The sequence below is a fragment of the Phocoena phocoena genome, chromosome 15, assembly GCF_963924675.1.
Source record: "Phocoena phocoena chromosome 15, mPhoPho1.1, whole genome shotgun sequence".
NCBI classification, from domain to species: Eukaryota; Metazoa; Chordata; class Mammalia; order Artiodactyla; family Phocoenidae; genus Phocoena; species Phocoena phocoena.
In genome coordinates, this window is record NC_089233.1 from 24,119,327 (window position 1) to 24,134,676 (window position 15,350).

The window sequence follows — 15,350 nt, forward strand, 5'->3', positions numbered from 1 at the left end:
ACGTGTATATATACCATCTTCAAGGCTTTTCCACTGTTGTCACCATCACCACTATCAACATCACCACCATCATCAACTTAATATGCGTAACTATTCCAAGAGCTTACTCACATATTCACTCATTTAATTCTTGCAGCAATTCTATGAGATTGGTTTTACTATCATTATTCCCATTTTACAGATGAGGAAACTGAAGCACAAGTGATTGATGTAACTTACCCAAGGCCACACACCTAGTGAGCGCTCAGCAAACGAACGCTGGCAGTCGGGGTCCAGGACCCAGATGCTTAACTGCTATGCTATAGGTTTTATGATGTCTGTATGAGACTTTCCTTAATATTTCTTTTCTAAACCAACTTTAGATAGCTTCAACTGTTTTCTTTTAAACTTAGTCTTATTCTAAGCATCATGACCATGAAATCATCGATTAGATGGGCTAATTATAGAAATTTTAGTTGATATACATAAAATCAATACTAACTCTCCCATGATGCCCATTTATGAACACCCCAAAATAATCTCGCATATCACTGGTGGATTGTGAACACACTTTGGGATACGGTGACTCTAGAAAGTAGGGGGAGGACTGATTTTGCTCTCTTGCTCCTTTAAAAATGATTCTGCTTAAAATCAGCAGAGCTTTGCTCTTTCATCCACATACTCCAAGAACTGAAAACAACAGGTCCTCACAGATGCAGTCACTAATCATGGGGGGATAAAAGTCAGACCTAACCAGACTCCAATGCCAGCTGTGTGGGACCCTGGGCAAGTTAAAGCAACTCTGCAAGCCTCAGCTGTACTCTTTCAAAGAGGATAACACAACTCTAAAGTGCCTGGCTCGGCACTTCCTGTGGTCAGCGAGGATACTCAGTCCTCCACGATCCCCACATCACTGTCCGGATCTTATAAAGAAGAGGACATGAAGACATGGAGAGTCAAAGCCATTTGTCAAAGTCCCCTGGCTGTCATACGGCAGAGCTGGCATTTTGGCACAGGTGTCTGGACTCCATTGCCTATGCTCTTACCACCACACCACACTCTGGCCCAGGGCTAAGCGCTGGGGCCCTGGTGACCTTGAATTATTTGGAGAACTTAGACCAATCAAGGCCGGGAAATTCCCAGAGGAAACTCTATTCCGGCTGGGAATGAGGGAAATGATTTTCCCTTTCCATCTCCCTGTAAGGGGCCTGTCCCTACACCCTGAGCCTTGATCAGGCTGCCGAGATTTGGGAAACTTCTCCAATACTCCCCGAGCAGAACCCAGGAGTTCCTGGGGATGTGTGCCAAGACCTGCTTCTTCAGGGCACTTACTTCTTTTAGCCCTGCAGAGGTTATCTGGGAAACTGATAACTGTGCTATATGTCTTTCAATATATCTAGCTACTTCATTTTTGGAGGAAAGCAAGGAAATACAGTGAACACAACACTCCCCTTGATTTAATTATAGGAACAGTCAGGACCAATTTGGCAGCTATTAAAGTACCAGTTTGCCTTTATGCCATCTCTTAGCAGCGGGAGCTGGAAGTCCAAATTGGCTGCTAAAGGCTGAAGTTAGGGACGGGAAGGTCAAAACTGCTATTAGGAACCACGTGGAATTAAAAAACTAAGGCGCCCTGTGGCCTATTTGGTATCTCACTGCTTGCTTTTGTCCCTCTCCATCTCTCTGTCTTTTAAACTCTCTTCCTCTGTCACACTGTCTGGTCCCGAAGCATGAAGCATCAGAATGGGAAGGCATTTGGAGATCATGTCATTCAACCACTTTGTTTTTCAAAGGGAGAAAATGAAGCCCAGAGAAGCAGAGTGGCTGCCTCAAAGCCACCCAGCATATTGGAGGAAAGCAGGACCAGAACACAGACAGGCTGCATCATGCAGGGATTTGAGCTTGGGCTCTGGGGACACACTCACTTAGGTTTGAGTCCTAACCCTGCCCCAGCTGCGTGAGCTTAAGCAAGTTACTTCACCTCTCTGAGTCTCAGTTACCTTATCAGTAAAATGAGGCTAATACGTTGAGAAGGGTCACCGTCTGTAGCCAGAAAATTAAACTAACACAAAGGGAAAGAGAACAGAAGTTAATGGGTGAGGGTGGTCAAAAGGTACAAACTTTCAGTTATAAAATAAGTAAGTTCTGGTGATGTAATGTACGGCACGGTGACTACAGTTAATAATACTGTGTTGTACATATTCGAAATTTGCTATGATCTTAAAAGTTCTTATCACGAGAAAAAAGATTGTAACTATGGGTGGTGATGGATATTAACTAGACTTATTGTGGTGGTCATTTTACAATATATACATATATTGAATTGCTATATCACTTACTTGAAACTAGTATAATATGTCGGTTATATATTAATTAAAAAAAAGATTCTTGCCAGTGAACTACTTGGCTATTTGATGTGATGTGTTTATTTTACTTTAACCCTCTCCAGAAATAATAAGAAATAACTAGGCAGCCAGAAAAAAAAAAAAAAGAATTAACAGAGTCTGGGCTTGATGATATCATTTGAACTGCTTGATTCAGCTACGTCTGAAGTCAGATACTAATGTTTTAGTTGCATCACCCAATAACTTCCTTTACCCTTTAAGCGAGTTTGAGCTGAGTTTCTGTCACTTCCCACCAAAAAGGGTCCTTCCTAACATGCCATCAGTGCAGAGCCAGAGCGAAGCCCCATCCAGGCTGCACCCGTGGGAGACATGAGGGAAGATGGGCGTGTCTAGGTTTGTTCAGTGAGGCCTCAACTGACAAAGAGGAGAAAGTCACCGTTGATGGCTCATTTTACTACTGAATTAATTCTAAATTAATCTCCTGAATTCATCTAAGTGAGAGAATCCCAGCTGAGGACTCATGCATGAGTGTTGGAACTTGTGAGCTGTTTTGTCCAGAGAGCCTTGGGTTTTAGGGTTTTAGAGGGAGATGCAAGCAACAACTCCTTAGCCTGCGTCTTTATCCTGCCCTTTATCCTGCTGTGCTGTTTGGGTACCACCTGTCAACTGCTGATGCACATCAACTGGACAAGATGTACTCATACACCCAGAGGCACAACTCTGGCCTATACACCATCTATTTATTTCTCCCACCTGCAATATTTGAGTCCAATGTTTATCATGGCAATGACATCATCACTACCACCACCACCACCATCATCATCTTCATAGGGCATTTATGATACGCCAAATGCTTTATATACAACATCTCATTTAATCCTTCCAACAGTCTCGTGCATATAAGTCCATTAATGTTTCCTTTGTACAGATAAGGGAACCGGCTCAGAGAAGTTAAGTCACCAGTCCAGTGAAACACAGACAGGACGTGGTGGATCAGAATTTCAACCCAGGAGGTATGACCTCAAAACCTCATGATTTTAACCTCTGTGTTGTAGCCAGTTCCTAGCACAGGGCCTGGAAATAGTAGATAGAGAATAAATACTGAGCAGGCTGAAACAACAATACCAGGGTGGATGTAATTCAGACACAAGTCTATCAACTTACAGTGGATTCCTTTCTAATGATATGACTTTGCACAAAACATGTATTATGTTACTTGGAAGTGAAGAAGCATCTCCATTCTCTACCTAAGGGTGGGGATGCCAATATCTGGTCTAGTTCTGACAACTTACCACCTCCATGGAATCTTGTTCAGCTCTACCCTGCTTCCATGGGCTTTGGGGCCAGAGAATTGGGTTCAAACTCTAGCACTTATCAGCTGTGTGACTTTGGGAAAATCATTTGGGCTCCCAAAGCTCCCCTTTCTTCTCCTGACAAATGGAGGTAATAATACGTATTTTTACATTGAGTGACTGTAAGAATAAAGTTGGATCCCGTGTGAAAAGGGCCCAGCAGAGCGACGGGCACTTAGCGGGAACACAGTCCACTATATGTCTACCATTCTTCTTTATCCACCAGGCCTCTCCAGTGTAGTGGCCAGAACACGCTATACTAATCTGTGCTAATTTACAGAGCACCTTCAAGTCTGGGGGCTCCTTTTAAGTGTAAAGAATGCAGGCTGCCAGTAGGACAGGCCCAATCTAGAAACAGACAGCTGGATGCAATCAAAGTTCAAATTGAGGAAAATGATACAACCCAAGGATTCTGGGGTTACTTCTTGAAAGCTCAGGAAATGGAGCTCGCTGCTTGCTTCTGTCCCTCCCTTCTGTAGATATCTGGGTAAAGGGGATCACAGAAACAGCTAAAATGACACTTCCATCGGCAGTGGTAGAGAACACCTACAGCAGAGCCGGCAAACTGAAATGCCAACAGGGTGAGGTAGGGGAGAGGGCAGCAAGGACTGCAGCAACCTTGCAGAACGTGGGCTTTGTCTAAGGACCAGATCATAACTTCCATGAGAAAATTCAAGCACAGATTTAGTGGATCTTTGGCTCTTTTAAGATGAGCTGGAAATCTGGATTTCCCCGGGAAATATTGCTATTTTTAAATGGGGCTATTGACTTTCAAATGAAGCACCTGAATTAAACAAGACAAAACCAGCACGAAGGCCAAAGAAAACACATTAACACACTAAAGGTATCCTGTGAGCTGCCAGATTAAGTTCTGAATGCAACGCTAGGAAAAGGCTCTAAGATGGCAGAGTGATCCTGGGCAGTGTTTTATGTCCAGATGGTGGAGCGGACCCTGTGGTCTCTCCTACAGAGGGTGCTCAAGACTGTGTCCCTTCTAGCTGATCTCTGGCCACGGAGATTTAGACTCAGCTCAAAGCGGGACTGTAGTGATGCTGTTTGGCTTTGCTCAGTTTAAGTGAGAGAGGCACAACAGATCCAGGTTGGGCTTCTGGTGCCTCAAATCCCTGCCAACATCTTAGGCAGCAAGAGTGAGGCAATGGTGAGGGCACAGCGCTGGGAGTCGGGATACTTGAGTTCAACTCCATGCTGGTATGAGACTCTTTCCTGCTAGAAGGTAAATTCCATGAGCGTGAGGATTTTGTCTTGTTCTCCTCTAGAAGGGTGCCTGGCACATGCTTGGCACTAAGTGAATATTTGTTGAATGACTGGCTGACCGAATGAATGATCTGGGGACATCATTTACTTAGACTATGGGCCTCAGTCTTCCTACCAATAAATTGGGTATAAAAATGACTACCCTAGTTTCCTTGAAGGACAGCCATAATGTGATAATGGACTCATGAAAGGGCTTGGGGGAAAAGGTGTAAAGGACTATGACATGATGAGACACATTCCTTGTTATCTCTGTCCCTGGCTGGCAGGAGACACCATTTCAGATGCTACAAAGAAAAGGCCAAGGCCCATCCATGCCATGCCTCTCTCCCATCCTCAACTTTTCTCTGGCTGCCTCAAACCAGCCTAGAAGGAAGCTCCCAAATGATCACTCAGATTTCCATTTCCCTTTTGCACAAGGGTAGGGGGAGGATATACTACCTGGCATTGTCCCGGCCGTGTGACTTCAAGAAATTCATATCTCGGTATCGGGAGAGAAATGCCACCAGCTGGTCATTTGTCCTGTGGAAGCAAACCGAGAGGAAAGTCAGGGTCCTCCAGAAATCATGGAGACTTTGTGTCCTGGCTCCTTTCTTTGTCACAGAAACCAGGTTCCCTCCTTCTTTCAAACCATGCAGGTAGGTAAGGCATCTTCTTTCACGTGTCGCCATCACTGCGCTTACCACAGTATGCTAAAATGGACTGTTTGTCTCTTACATACTCCATATGCTGTGAACTCCTTGAGAATAAGCATAGTACCTTATTTGTTTTGGAATCTCCGGTGCCCAACACTGGGCTTGGCAAACCGTAAGGCATCAGTGAGTACTTCAATGCCAGATACAGAGTAACCTCAGGGCCTTTGCACTTGCCGTGCCTGGGAAATTCTACCCCATATCTTTCCATGTCTCCTCCTGTCATCCAGGTCTCCTTTCAAATGTCACCTCTTCAGAGAGGCTTTTTTTTTTTTTTTTTTTTTGCTGCCCAACCTAAAGTAGCACCTGCCTCCCCCCACCCCATCACATCACTATATTCACAACATGAGCTCACCACCATCTGAAAGAGCTGTATTTGCTCACATTAGGACGCAAGCTCCATGAGGACAGAACCTAATGAAACTCACTCATCACTGGCACATAGTGAGAGGTACATTAATGTCTGTTGGATGGATGGATGACTCAAGGTGAGATGAGTTTAAACTGACTCCTTCAAATGCGTTTTGAGGAATGAATGAGTCAATGAATGAATGAAGCCATAACCCCCAGGCTGACTGAGAGAACTTTAAGAAATATGAAGTGCGATGCAAACGGGCGACACTGTTCCCGGCATCGTTATCCCAGATTTATCGCCATCAATCTCGGCACTAGCGGTGTAGTCACAGCTGATCAGCTTGTGCGTACAGCTGTGACGGTACTTTAAAAGGCAGTCACACGAGGTCTCCATCTGCCAGAAACGCGGTTGCCTCTTACGCTGAATAAACCCAAACAGGTAAATGGTGCTGAAGTGACAGCTCCTTTATCATCTGGCTTCTCGGCTCAGGGATTTTTACTTAGAAGGAAAGGGTTAACCATTGTTTCAAATTGGGAGAAACGGTGAAGGCGCACCTCTGGGAAGAGAAAGGAGGCTAGACTCTGGGGGGCAGGTGGGTGCCTAAGAAAGCGATGCCTGTGCTCTGGAAGCAGAAAGGGCTGGGGACAGATCCCAGCTCCACTCCTGACCCAGCTGTGTGTCCTACGGTAAGTCATTCAACCTGAGTGGCGGCCTTCACCTGGCTGCCCTTCACACAGGAGGTATGCGTGCTGATGGATAACTGGGTGGACTTAAAGGGCATACAGTAGGTGCACAATAAATGCGAGCTGCTCTGCTTTGGGCCTCCCACCACCCGGTCAGGGCTGCCCTCACCCCTCACCCCCTCCTTCGGTTCCCTACATCACCTGCAGTGGCGCCACTCCAAGCCCCTGCTCTCTGGTTGGACAACTATTGTTGACCAACTCATAATTTCAGCGGAGGGGGACAGAGAAGTTAACAGAGGCTGCAGTGGAAACGAGCACTGCCGACATCCCGTACTAATTTACAGAAATCAACACCACTTCAAAACCTGCCGTTCTAGTGGCTGCAAGATGCCAGAAAAACCCTGTGTGCCTACAGCAAGGTAAACCCGCCCAGACACACACGCAGAAAGCTTAGTCCTGGGGATGCGCACAGAGGCGAATCCCAGGGACACAGGCAAAAGGCCAAGTCCACGTGTCCATGCACACGTGGAGCATCTCTGCAAACAGGCGACGTAAAGCCCACGCGTGCTTCCCTCCCAGTTACGGGTTGCTGTGGGCAGAGGGCCTCTTGAAGTTGCTGGAGAGGTGGAAACTAAACCAGCCTGCAAAGGAAATGAAAGCAATCTCTCTTTCCAAACCATAGAGGCCCGTTCCATCTCCGCGTCTTAGCAGTTCCTGTTTACCAACCCCCTCTCTACTCCCTGAGACAGTTCATTATTGTCCTCCTGATGAATACCGGGACAAGTTAACCTCTGAATGGGTCCCTGGCAGCAGGAATAATAAAGAGGGGCCTCTGAGCGGCCTCAGTGGCAGGATTGAAGGGGCCGGGCCGGGGCTCCTGGGCCCCCGCTCACGAAGCCTCAGGCCTCCCAGGGTCAGCGGCTGAGGCTCCATTTAGCAGCCCCAGAAAGCGCTTTTCAGGGCCCCGAGCTGGGGCCATTGTCACATTTACCGCTTCACGGCGTCCCCATCTGACTGGGATGAATAGGCATTTAGCGAATTTACTTAGCGATGCTTCCACATGAAATCGTCTCAAAAGATGACATCTTAGGGGAGGGAGCGTAGACAGGGAGGGGGCTGCGTATTCCAGGCCCAGAGCTTGTGGGTAAAGCGATTTTCAAAGCACAGCGCTGGGTCCTGGCTGGGCTGGACACGGAGGGGACCCTGCCTCCCCCTCCCTGGGTGAAGAGCCTGCCCCTCGAGCTAAAACCTGTCCCCCAGCCCTTCTGCAGGGGGAGACAGAATTCGGCTGAGGACCAGGTTTCCCTGTGGGGCTTTCCGACGCCTGTTGGTAATTGCCTACATAATATTTAGTTCCCTCTGAATAATTAACAGCTTGCGATCTGTTGTCATTTTACCCAGTTCCGTGCTCTCTCCCACTCTCTCCCCCTCACACGCATTTCTCACTCCTTTCAGGTGGAGTCATTTGCCAAATGAATTCCACAGCTCATCACTTGTGTCTGTCTCCTCCACAATTTTCTTCCACCTTTTGTGGAAATTATCAGAAGACACGTCTATGCCAGTTCCTCCGATTCATGGTGGGGCCTCTGGGACCCATCACTGTGGCCTTTGGAGCCACTGGGACATCTTTATGGGAATATGTAAGTAAATAAATATTATAGTAAATAATTTGTTTTAATAAATACATTTATTTTAATGTAAATAAACTTATTGGAACCATGTGGGAACCTCGGTTAGAAGGAAATACATGAATAGTAAAATGAGCTCCTGAAGCACCACCATTATGAAATGTCCACCATGCCCTAGGCCCCAGGGCAGACTTTTGCTACAATTTATTGCATTTGATAATCACAAAGAGTCTCTAAAATGCGAGTTTCATTCCCATTTTACAGATGGGCAACTGAGACTCAGAGAAAACACCCACTTAGTGAACAGTGCAGAACTAGGATTGGAACCTGGTTCCAAATGCAAAGCTCGTGTTCTTTGCTACTAGATGGCTTCTACAAATGAATGAATGGATGAATGAATGAATGAGTGAATGAATTCCATCCCAGGTACAAGAGAAAACACACATGTGTTCCACTGCCTCCTTGTTCAGAGCCTGGTCTTGGGACCAGCAGCATTAGCCCACTGCTATTAGACATGCCCTACCTCAGGCTCCACCCAAGATATACTGAGTTAAAATTTGCCTTTTAACAAGACTCCCAGGGCATGTGTGCGCCCTTTAAAGTTTAGGACGTGCTGCTTCAAGCCAAGCATGAATATTGGTAGTTAATTCTCTTCCTCTTCATCTTCTCCCCACGGTCTCTTCCTGAGAGCCCAGACTTCAGGCAGGTTACTTTCATCTCAGTAAGCCTCAGGTGTTGGGAGTATTAAATAAAATAATGCACGTAAGACCCGTGCGGTAGCACCCAGCCCACAGTGAGCCCTTGATAAAGGTTAACTGCTATTTAAGAGTATTATTATTGCCATCGTGAGCATCAGAAGCTTAAGACATTTTGAACTGAGGACAGCAGTATAAAGACCCAACCTGATTTGAACTTGGAAAGCTCTCTGTGCTTCATACCCACGAATTTCCTGCAGAGCATGGTTTGGGAGATGCTCCACAGAAGGGAACCTGTCTACAGTCTCCCAGCTGGCATCACAGTTATGAACTGGCTCCCAGAGGACCACCACACTGCTGTGTGTGTCAGATACGCACGTAGCTCTGGGCATGAAGACACCCAGGAAGAAGGGGGATAGCTCTTAGGTCCTCGGGTGCCCAGAAGTCCAGTCACAGCCCAGCCTGTCTGCAGGCAGCGAGTGGCAGGGCAAGGAGTGGATGGGACCTGCTCAGTTTCACTTGGAAGGAGCCCATCCCAGAGCCAACTGCCCTCCTCTGGGTCCCTCCTGCCCACCCCGATACCCCTTCCCTGATACAGGATGCTAACATGCTGCCAGAGGTGTTCATGGCTGATGGCGAGGCTGAAGGCGCTAAAGCAAAGTTCAGCACAGAGTTTTGTGAATGTCAGGATTTCAAACCCCTGATGCTGCCAGGTATGCCCAGACCCCAGAGGGCACCGGATGTAGCCCTCCTGGAGGCAGTGGGCGGGCCATTTGTGGAGCGAAGTGTGGATGGAGGCCTGTGGAATCGGGCAAGCTGAGCATTGAGGCACCTTCAGTCTGAGCTCAGAATATACTACAGTATTTCCCCAACTTCTTCCACTAGTGTATCATCTGTACAGTTATTTCCTATATATGTTCAATTTAAGTACCACCTTTGCATTACCCTATGCAACAGTATTTGTGGTAGCTGATGTACCCTTCTATTTTTCAAATTTCAAACAGCAAAATACACATAAAATTTGCCACCTTAACCATCTTAAGTGTACAGTTTAGTTGTATTAAGAACATTCATATTGTCGTGCAACCATCACCACCATCCACCTCCAGAACTCTCTGCATCTTGCAAAACTGAAACTCTGAATCCGTTACACAACAACTCCCCACTTCCCCCTGCCCCCGGCAACCATCCTTCTACTTCCCGTCTCTGTGCATATTCAGAGTAGTCAAACTCTAGGGACCTCATGTAAGTGGGACCATACAGTATTTATCTTTATGTGACTGGCTTCTTTCACATGGCACAATGTCCTCAAGGTTCCTCCCTGTGGTGGCATGGGTCAGAATTTCTATCCTTTATAAGGCTAAATAATATTCCATCCTGACGTACCGTTTTTATGTTTTCTCCTATGACATGTGAAAAGCAATAATGATGCCTTGTCCGTATTCCTCCTAAAGCAACTGGGCCACCAAAGGCATATGGAGAGTGGCCATCTGCCCCGGGGTGCCCAGGACTGAGGGGGTGCCCAGGACACAGAAGTTTTCATTTTAAACTCAGGTGGTTCTGGGCACATGGATCTGCCACGGGATGTGTGACCCCAGGAGAAGCGTCATCCTCCATCTTTCTATGATAAACCCGAGTACAGAAAACCACGATGGTGGCAAGGCCGACTGTAACCCTCTCCTGTGCTTTTAAAATTATAACCATGAAACTCAGGCTACAGCAAGATCATGAAACTACAGCAGAGGCAACAACAGCACCTAACACTTGAGTACCTACTATGTGGGGACACTATTTTAAGCACTCTGTACCTATTAACCCGCTTATTCCTCATGGAGACCCTATGAAGTAGATGCTGTAGTATTTATATCCATTTTTTCTTACAGAAACGGGAATATGCATCTTCGTGGCTTTTTTTTTTTTTGCGGTACGCGGCCCTCTCACTGTTGTGGCCTCTCCCGTTGCGGAGCACAGGCTCCGGACGCGCAGGCTCGGCGGCCACGGCTCACGGGCCCAGCCGCTCCGCGGCATGTGGGATCTTCCCGGACCGGGGTGCAAACCCGTGTCCCCTGCATCGGCAGGCGGACTCTCAACCACTGCGCCACCAGGGAAGCCCCAGACTTCATCCTTTTAATGGCCGCACAGCCTCCGATGGAATGGGCACAGCCGATCCCCTAGTGATGGACATTTAGGTTGTTTCCTCATTCGCCTCCCTGCTTGCAGGTATTGCTCCTACGAACATCCTCGCACATTTATCTTTCCACATGTGGGTATGATAGATTTTTGTAGGATTAAATTCCCAAATGTGGAACTGTTCATGCAAAGGATGCCTTTGAGTCTCTCTTTGCTTTCAGAAAGACTCATTACATGGACTGAGGCTGCCCCAAGGGTTGAGGGCATGGCTGGGGCTCACATCATTACACAGGAACTGACCAGCTGGCTACCAGTGGTGTGGGCAGGGAGAAGGAAACTGTAAAGGGGATGGAGGTGGGGAGGCTGGTGGGCTTCTCCAGCAGGATGGCCAGGCCTGAGTAGGGGCCTTCTGGTTTCCCCATGGTACCAACAGCCAGTGGGACCCAAATGAACCTTCTGTCAAGCAGCATGGGTGTGGGGGGCACGGCAGAGAACTACCCTCCTCGGTACTCGGGGCAGCTGTTCCAGCTGGTGCCCATCTGTCCGCTAACAGCCCCGGGATTTTCCATCGGGCACCTTGGACGATACTTTTCAGGAACCTGGCCAGAGTCATGAGGTGAGCAGGCATTGGGTCTAATTCCATTCTGTTCCTCCAGGACCCGGTACACAGTAGGTGCTCAACAGTGATTCAGCACAGTGTCCGCCCCATGGGATGGGCTCAGCCCCCGAGGGCGGAGAGCACAGGCTCTCTACATCTGTGCCTTTGCCCATCCCACTCCCTCTGCCAGGAATGCTGCTCCCTGAGTCTCTGACCTGGGAGAGATGTGGAGCAGAAAACAATCATAATGCGGGTAGAAAACATGCCTTTTGTTGCCTGCAAAGTGCTAAGTGCTCCTCCTTCTTTTAATTTCACAGTAACCCCATCACATGGGTACTAGTTTATATGTGAATAAAGTGGGACACAGAGATTTAACAGTTTGGCCAAAGTCTTAGAAGAGGTGGAGCTGAGATCTGGACCTCAGCACCCCAGGTTGAGAGCGCAGGCTCTTTTCATTCCTGCTTTCCTCGTGGTGCACAGGCTACAGGAATATGCTTCATTTCTTTAGAAAGAGCCAGGAAACAAGCAGAGGAAACCGCAGCCACCTTCTGACGCCTCCTGCTTCCTTCCAAGGGGATCGCTGTGGAGCATAGGTTGCACATCAGGCGTCGTCTGTCCGGGGTGTGGGCCTTTCTGTGGCGCCGTCTACAATCTGACCCCAGCCACCCGATTCCTCTCACTGCACTCCAACCCACAAGCGGATTCAGACCCATTTTTCCATCCGGCTTATTTCTTTTTGGGTTGGGGAGAGACACTCCCATCACTGTCCTCGACTTTCCAGACGGCTCATGCTTGAGCCTTACCGAAGTCTTCTTATCTGCTAGGAAATCTCTCAGGAAGGCCAGAACTCCAGAACAACCAGAGGAAAGGCCAAGTTCAGAGTTCCCCGAAGAAGAGGCAAGAGCAAAGGCAACTGGAGATAAGAGAAGGCAACCCCTGATTCAAATGTAGTGGAAGCTCATAGCGAGACCTGAGTGCTAGGATACAGGGAAAGCTAGATGCTGTAATTCTTCCTGGACCCTGGGGGCATAATTACAGCCGTAGTTGGGTACCTGAGGAAAAGTGAACTGGATAAAATGCAGCCCCAGCTTCTAGGCTCCACTCTAATCTATCCTCGGGGAAGCAGTTGTAAGATCTTCTAGAACGTAAGTCTGATCGTGCCCCTTCTTCTACTTAATACCCTTGGTGGTTCTCCATCCCCTGCAGGACAGTGTCCTAACTCCTTAGCAAGGCTAGAAAGTGGGTTGTCAGCTGGTTCTGCCCGTTCAGTCTCGAAATTACTTGAAGTTCTCTAAACGTTCTGTGCCCTTTCATGACTTCAAGATTTTGCAAGTTCCGTCTGCTCTCCTAGGAAACATGATTTCCCAGTTTGATAGGTCAGAGGCCAGACCCCTGGAACCTCAGTGGGTAAGGCAGTCATGGTACCTGTCCTCTAGTGGCGGGAACAGCCGGGCAGGCAGACAAACAGGGAGATTCTTGGGATAGGGGGTGAAACACCAGGTAAACTAAAGCACAAAGCATTCTGGAGGCACCAGGGGACAGCTCTTCCCCTCCACACAGGCAGACAGCAAACTAGATAACCACCTGGATAATAAAACCCAATTGCTTTTAATTGGATGCACCTTTTTGTTACTGGTGACAATGACGCAGAATTAAAACATGCTCACTGCGTTTCTAGGAACTGGCAAACCATTTCTCAAAGCCTCAACACTTTCACAGAACATTTGTAAAACACACGTTTTTCATTTTAAGCATACATCAGCCATTCTAAGAGGCAGTTTATCTGACTTTCCATCGGTGGGAACTCTAAACAAGTCAGCCCTTCCTCCAGATGGCTGTAATGGAAAGGTAACTGACAAGAATCAGCACCCAGAGGCCCAGCCTGATAAAATAACATGGCTGGAATCATGAATGAAGAACTGAATTGCCATTCAGCTGTGCGTGCACGCGCGTGTGTGTGTGTGTGAAGTCTGTTTGATTGTATTTTAATTCTCTGAAATCTGGTTGTCCTCATATGCCACGAGACATCTCAAATGAGCAGAACATTTGGTTAACTAAATCCTGCATCCCTTTACAACGACTGATTACAGCCAGTTATTTGATTTGGTTTTGAGGGGGACAAGACAAGGCCTCCTTTGGAGGACATCAAAAGACTGAATCTTAAAAGTAAATGCGATTTATGTGGGAAAGCCAAAACTTCGCTGCAATGAAAGCTGTTTTTAGAAAGGTGTTTGTAGAAGTTTCTCTCTGATCTTTGCCACTTTCTTGCTGTTTGATTTTCAGCAAGCTCGCTGAGTCTTAGTTTTCTAATCTGCAAAACAGGAATGACAATGGCCTCTGAGTTGCCTGTGTGTTGGGGGTATGGCACGCACAGTACCTGGCCCATAGTAGGTGTTCAGTAAAAGGGAGCCTTCAGAAGGAAGTCCCTAGATCTTTTGCTTAGAAATGCTGGCGGGAAGGCATTCCCACTCCTTACCAATCTTCTATCAAGCTGTGACATTTTAACTCTTATATGCCTGTGTTCCCATTTATAAGCTATATATGTTCAGTTCCCTTGACTGTAAGCTACCTGAGGACATGAACCTTGTCTGATTCGTCTCTTTCCCCAGTGTCCAGCACAGGCCTGAAACAGGGCAGGTTCAAGCAGCCACAGGCCTCTTCCTCTTTGGGTCCTCATGCCTGTTTTAGAGTGGTCCACAGAAACTGCTCTAAACACGTGTGCTGCATTCCAGAATGAGGGCTTTTCTGTACTGTCCCTCATGCTGGCAACACCTTTCCTACACATTTGCCTGGTCAATTCCTGCCTGTTTTTGCAAGAATCAGCTCAGTGTCAGTTCAACTGGCAAGGGATAGAGTATAAATGAGTGTTAAACTAAACTGATCTGTTAATAAGTTCAACTTTCCTTCTGTGTGTATGGCTAAAAACAGATATTTTACACCATTTCACATTCCCCTGGGTTCAAATGATGGCAATGACCTATGATCCATTCCAAGTCACCAGACAAGTGTCCCCAATGCACCAACACTAACACATCAGTATTTGAAGTGGTTAAAATAATACAGAGAGATGTAGGTTCAAGTTCTGGTTCCACCACTTATGAGCTGTGTGGCCTTGGGCACGTCATTTCATCTATTTGAAGCTCAATTTCCTCTTCTTTAAAACTGAGGATGGGGGCTTCCCTGGTGGCACAGTGGTTGAGAGTCCACCCGCCGATGCAGGGGACACGGGTTCGTGCCCCGGTCTGGGAAGATCCCACACGCCGCGGAGCGGCTAGGCCCATGAGCCATGGCCACTGAGCCTGCGCGTCCGGAGCCTGTGCTCCGCCACGGGAGAGGCCACAACAGTGAGAGGCCCGCATACCGCAAAAAAAACCAAACCAAACCAAAACAAAACTGAGGATGATAACAATACTTAACTTTATGGGGTGGCTATGAGGATTAAATGAAATAAGAGGGCATTAACTGTTGCTTGCAACTGAACAATCCTGGCTGATACAGAAACTGGTATCAGAAGTGGGATAATGACTGGTGGGCAGGGGAGAGCAACAGGTATCGCTTCTAGGTTGAGTAGCTTAGCCCACAGAAGGCTAAAACGCTAGCTATCATTATCATTATTATTAT

At 47.4% G+C, this 15,350-nt stretch overlaps 1 protein-coding gene across 1 annotated transcript in view; it reads right to left on the bottom strand.

The window, feature by feature from the left end:
* Positions 1–15,350, bottom strand: part of XYLT1 (xylosyltransferase 1) — a 190,768-nt gene that overhangs the window by 37,107 nt on the left and 138,311 nt on the right. The window contains exon 5 of the mRNA XM_065893202.1: positions 5,390–5,470. Within this exon, the coding sequence (XP_065749274.1) occupies positions 5,390–5,470 (81 nt within the window). The remainder of the gene's footprint in view (positions 1–5,389; positions 5,471–15,350) is intronic.